Below are 6,271 nucleotides of genomic sequence, written 5' to 3'. Positions count from 1 at the left end.
GACATGGATGATGGGATTGACCCTTTCTACTGGTTCTTGGGGAATATACCTACTATATACCTAGTAGAGTGAATAAAAGAGAATCTTGCTCAGTAGAGTTGTACTTGGTTATCCCAATAGGAAACTTACATTTTGTGTGACAAAGGGCAGACTATCCTTTTTCTCTTCTATTGGTCCGTCTTTGATGAAGGCATTTGCTGAAGTGCACATATATTTGAATATTAGTGTATACTTCATGTATGGTTTTATAATATATTTTAAATGTGTGCATTGTTTTCTTATAAAAGTAATATTCTGTTTAAAACATTTGAATAGCAGAAATATATTGAGTGCAGCTATGTCAGCCTTTTCATATATAATTGTAAACGTAGCGCAAGTGCGTAAGTAGTCTTATATCTACTTTTCAAAAGGTCAGTACAGGTATCACCTGCTTTTCAGAAGTTCACATGTCACTTTGCTTTTGCATTTACGAAAGACCTGCATTAGCACCTGTTTTCACTAATCAAAAGAAACCCTAAAAGGATTTTTCAACCAAAGATAATTGCTTCACTTGACATCATTTTGGCTTACAAAAGTTTTCGTAGGAAGGCTCTGCTTTCGGATATCAGGGAATCCTGCATTTGTTACCAACTTTTTTCAGCTGTTGTAGTCTTCCTAGCCATTATTCTTAGTTGTCATTATAATGAGTATCCTTTGTTTAACCATTTCCCTATTATTAGGCATTTAAGTTGTTAAACTTTTTCTTTTTTGTTTAAACAGAGCTGAGGTGAATCTATTTTAGCAAGTATGATAGACTCCCAGATATCTCTCTGGTATCTGTTGGGGTAAGAAGAAAATTTTCATGGTTCCTGACTGCTTTCTGAAAGGATTGCCTCAGTTTACAGTGCTGTAAACTGCGTACGTGAACTTCCCAGCAGTGCATGTTGCTGGAAAGGGCGGGTTTTGGCCGTTGAGTAACTGGATTCAAATTCTAGCCCCAAGGCCTACTAGCTGTAACCTGAGGCAGGTTACTTAATCGGCTAGGGTGTAAAAAGAGTACTGCCTGATAGCATGGTTAAATGAGTTACTGTCTGTAAAGTGCTTCCAGCTGTGCCTGGCATAGGAACGTGCTCAAACGTTAGCTGTTGTTATTACTACTAGTAGTAGTTAACCAGTTTCAGCTGTCTTTATAGTATTAATACGTTTAGCAGTGTTACTTTTATTTGGATTTGTACAAAAGATAGAATTTTATTTTAACTATAGTTAGACCAGATTTTAAGTACTTAAAATGGTGAATTTATAGTTTGAATGCTTTATTTAAAGGTTGGTTATTTTAAGGCAGTTTTCCCAAAGCAAAATATTTGCACTTCTGTAAAACAAAGTGTAGTTATGATGGCTGTATTTAATTTAGGTCTGCCAGCCTTTGCCCAAACACTAGGGCTTAGAGAACTGGAGGAAGGCTTCCAGATATGAGCCCTGCTGAGAAACATTGTTCTATAGAATGGCCAGCAGTTCTTTCTAGAGTTACTTGAAAGTAGTATTCTCTTTTTTCTGAGTTAATAATTAATATCTACAAAAAGGTTTTCAACTATTCTGTAATTTAATAGAACAAAGTTTGTATTTCAAGTTCTAGACGCTTGTTGATTTTGACATACCATTGCACTCAGTTTATTTATTTTAAAAATTAAAAAAAATCTTTAAAAAAAGATTTTATTGGCATATCGTTGATTTACAATGTTGTGTTAGTTTCAGGTGTGCAGCAAAATAATTCAGTTATACATATACATATATTCATTCTTTTTCAGATTCTTCACCCTTATAGGTTATTACAGAATATTGAGTAGAGTTCCTTGTGCTATACAGTAGGTCCTTGTTGGTTATCTGTTTTATATATAGTAGTCTGTGTATGTTAATCCCAAGCTTCAAGAGTTTACAAGTACTTTATTTAACAAGATGGGGAATGATGTCAATTTTTATTTTTATGTCAAATAGAATATCATTTACCCTGTGAAAATGAATCTGTGATGTGCTAAGGATGCCATTAAACACCAGGAATTATTTTTAGGAGCCCTGAGATAGCTGTGTGGCCATGGAGCTTGAGTAATTTATTAACCACTCCCAAATGGGTACTTACCTTTGTTGTTCCGTACAAGTGTATCGAGCACCTCCTGTGAGTTGGACACTGTGCTAGGCATTGAGGAATCAAAGGAGGATAAGACATAGCACTTAAGGAACTTAGAGTAGGGCGACCATACAGACAGATAGGGGTGTAATTTGAAAAGTTCCCCCTTTCACTTTTCAAATGAGCCCTGGTTTGGGCCGTAAATTATCTGGTCACTTTAGCTTAGAGCCTAATGGAGAAGACATGTAAGTGGACATCTATAACATGATGTATTCATGCTGTGATTGTATGTGGAAGGAGATTGGATTACCTCACTCAGCCCTGAGCTGGTCATCAGGAAAGTTTTCCCTGTAGACGATTAATCAGTTTTCTGTAAAAAATTAATCAATTTTTACTTTTAAGTTGATTGTTCTCAACTGTTAACATAATTTCTTAGTCTGGCATAGAATCAAGGTATGGAATAAGTGAAAGGGGAGCAGTGGTTTTCAAACTTCATTGCACGTTAGAGTCACCCTGTGAGGCTTTATAGAAGTACAAGAGGCTGGCCTCATTTCCAGAGATTCTGATTTAGGTGGCCTGGGGTGAGACCCAGATGTTGATCATTTAAAAAAAGCTCTTCAGGTGGTTCTAATGTATGACCAAGCTTTAGAATTTTTCAACTAGGACAACCTTGTCATCTAATAGATAACTACTAGGGCTTAGAGAATTCACACGACTTGCCCAGGATCACAAGTGAGTGGCAGGTCCAATACTAGAATATCTGTCACCTGATTTTTAAAAAAATATTTACTTATTTATTTGGCCGTGCTGGGTCTTACTTGTGGCCCGGGAGATCTTCGTTGCCGTGTGCGGGATCTTTAGTTGAGGCATGCGGGATCTTTAGTTGTGGCATATGGGATCTAACTTCCTGGCCAGGGATTGAACCTGGGCCCCCTGCATTGGGAGCACAGAGTCTTAACCTGTAGACCACCAGGGAAGTCCCTGTCTCCTGATTTCTAGTCCCAAACCCTTTCTTTTATAGTAGCCCGCTTGTCTTGCATGTTACCCAAACACCACTGTTATCACCATTGTCACTGCTTGATTGTCCTTTTGGTATAGCCAGAGTGATGCACATAGCACTTGTTCTCTAATTGTTGCTGATTAATTGGTTAAGATAAGGTAAACATTTAATTGTTTCAACAACATTTTTCATTTAAAAAATGACTAAATTTAATTCATCATGTTATTTAATTCTTCATCTTGCCTTCAAAATGTGAGCATAGAATTCAGCCTTCCTTCCTCATTCCACATATTGCCAAGAATCCAGTATATTTCCAAGTGGCACTTTGGAGCTAGTATTGAGATGTCACTGTTAAATGGTCTAATTTAATATCACTAATTTCTCCCCTCCTCAACTTTATTGAGGTACAATTGGTAAATAAGACTGTATATATTTAAAGTGTACACCGTGATGATTTGATATAAGTACACATTGTGAGATGATTGCCACAATCAAGTTAATTAACTCATCCACACTTCACTTTTTTTTTTTTTTGGTGAAAATGCTTAAGATCTCGCTTAGCAAATTTCAAATATACAGTACAGTATTATTAACTCTAGTCACCATGCTGTACATTAGATCCTTAGAATTTATTACTAAGTTCTTAGATTAAGAGTAAAATAGAAAAACAAAAGTTGGGTTTATTTCATTTTGTCCAGATTTTCATTCAGCTTTGTGCACTTGTAACTGCACAAATACTCTTTGTTGCTAGCTTTTAAGTGTAAGCAACATGGTCAGTGATGATATTTTCTGCATAGCTGCATGTGCCCCAAAATATAAAGATATGTGTTGATCTATTAAAACTTTTGTTTAAATATAAGCTGTATTTGTATTTTTCAGTGCAAGTATAAACATAGAAAGGAAACATTTACTTGTTCTCACATGTTTCAAATAGTTGTGAGTGATTAGATTTAGAGTAAACTAACACTTGTTGAACGCCTGCATTCCAGGCACTCATACTCAATAAGGTTTGAACTGTAATATAAATAAATAGCATTATTAAGAATGTACTATTAATTTTTTTGCTTTTGGTATTGAACATGATTAGCTGATATACAAAAAGCAACAACAAAAGGTTGTCATTTTTTGCTTTTATCTAGAAAATAGGGGTGTGTGTGTAAGTAATATTAGAGATTACCCAAATTGCAAGAAAAATTTAGTTTTTTTTGGTTTATGTTAGCTATGACCTATCAGGATATTTATTATCTTGTATGTTGAAGCCATATTTTTAATGGAGTGTGTTTTTTTAAGGGCTGATATATGAAAATAGAGGACTACAGCAGAATGAAATAATGACTTCTTTTTTTGTTTTGTTTTGTTTTTGCGGTACGTGTGCCTCTCACTGTTGTGGCCTCTCCCGTTGCGGAGCACAGGCTCCAGACGCGCAGGCTCAGTGGCCATGGCTCACGGACCCAGCCGCTCCGCGGCATGTGGGATCTTCCCAGACCAGGGCACGAACCTGCGCCCCCTGCAACGGCAGGCGGACTCCCAACCACTGCGCCACCAGGGAAGCCCAAATGACTTCTTTAATATTGTTAGTGGTAAATTAATCTTCACTCAATATATAGAGTAGAAATTATATAAGTATCCCAGGATTTTGTTCAATTCTAGTTCAAACAACATTTGTGTCTGTCAGTAAAAGCATGGAGAATAATAGTACTGAGGAGACCACCTACTGATAAATTTAGCAATTGACTCTATCAGTTTGAACAGACACCCTCTTTCCCTTAACCTCCTCCCAACGAGTATGATTGTTCCACCCATAAAAACAAAACAAAACAAGGACCAAATGTGAAATGTGGCTCTAATATTAATATGTATCCATGGGAGAGCTGTTGGGAAACTGTAAGATCTTTTTGCTTTTTAACCATTGAATTTCTAGAAAAGAGTATTTAGAGCTATGTATTTTTAATGTTTGAATTTCCAATGTTAATATAATAATGGAGAGAAAAAAATTTTAAAGTCTTTATGAAGAAAAAAGTAAAAGTCAGAGCTTGTACAGATGAGAACAGATAAGTGATATTGTTAAAAAATAAACATGAAAAAGACTGCCAAAACCTTGTTGGCTTGTTTTTAAAAGGTATGTGAAAAACTGTAGTTTTAGAATTAAGAAAATGCAGCTATAAAGGATCTTGAGGCTTGTTGATTAACTCAACTTCATTTAACCCTGAGTTGAGTACTGTGCTTCAGAAAATTATTAAAGCTGTTTAACATAAAAATGCATTTATAAAAATGGAGAATATGGTATAAATATTTATATAAATAGCTGTACAATATATTTGAATACCAGTTTTAGCATTTCTTAACAGATGTTAATTTATATTGAGTTCAGTTAGTTGAGTTATTTTAGCTTAGGATATGAGTTAAAATAAATAAAATAATATACTTTTCTTTTTGTGATGTTAAAGGAGGAATAAATTCCAATGAGTGTGAAAATGTGTCAAGAAAAAGGGAAATGTCAGAAGAATCTGAAGCCAACACAGTGGATTCTCTGGTACATTTGCCATTTGCTACTATTGATATTATAGATGAATGTGGAAGTAAGTACTTTATTATATAAATATGTGTTTAGAAGCAATGAATAGTAAATTTAGTGATACATATTTTTTTTCTTAATAATTATTTCACGTTAAGTACTTGTCATGTTTTTGAGTTTGGGTTGTTGATTAGTAATTGTCTGTTGGTAGTCTGTTGATAAAACTATCACAGATAATATTAAGGCATGTCTCACAGAATTTGGGGCCAGATCATTCTGTAGTTTATAAGCTACTTCGGAAGACAATGGGCCACAACATTCCATGGTTTATAACCACCTCAGTTATTCTGGACCTACTGCTAATTCAGCAGTACCCATTCATCTAACATGTTTACTGGCCAAAATGATATGTATTGGAATATAAATACATAAAAATATAAATAAAGGTAAGTAAAATAAATAAATATATATATGAAATAAAATATACAAATGTATGTTAAAAGAAAATCTTTCAGAAATGTTGAGGAAGCATTACAACCTGAGCCACACCTTTGGCCCTATAGGTTGAATGTTTTCTGGGAGAGAATCCAGCATTAGTGAGTTGCTGACCTGGACCTGCATGAGTCTATTCTCTCTTTTTTTTTTTTTTTTTTTT

The 6,271-nt window shown here is 34.9% G+C and overlaps 1 protein-coding gene across 1 annotated transcript in view; it reads left to right on the top strand.

The window, feature by feature from the left end:
* Window positions 1-5,554: 5,554 nt before the first annotated feature.
* The window catches only part of AKAP7 (A-kinase anchoring protein 7), a 144,097-nt gene continuing 143,380 nt past the window's right edge, over window positions 5,555-6,271 (top strand). The window contains exon 1 of the mRNA XM_007456543.1: window positions 5,555-5,680. Within this exon, the coding sequence (XP_007456605.1) occupies window positions 5,596-5,680 (85 nt within the window). The 5' untranslated portion in view covers window positions 5,555-5,595. The remainder of the gene's footprint in view (window positions 5,681-6,271) is intronic.

The sequence above is a fragment of the Lipotes vexillifer genome, unplaced genomic scaffold (assembly GCF_000442215.2).
Source record: "Lipotes vexillifer unplaced genomic scaffold, Lipotes_vexillifer_v1.1 scaffold438, whole genome shotgun sequence".
Lineage (NCBI taxonomy): Eukaryota > Metazoa > Chordata > Mammalia > Artiodactyla > Lipotidae > Lipotes > Lipotes vexillifer.
Note: the sequence above shows the minus strand (reverse complement) of the source record. Positions and strands in the feature narration are given on the sequence as shown.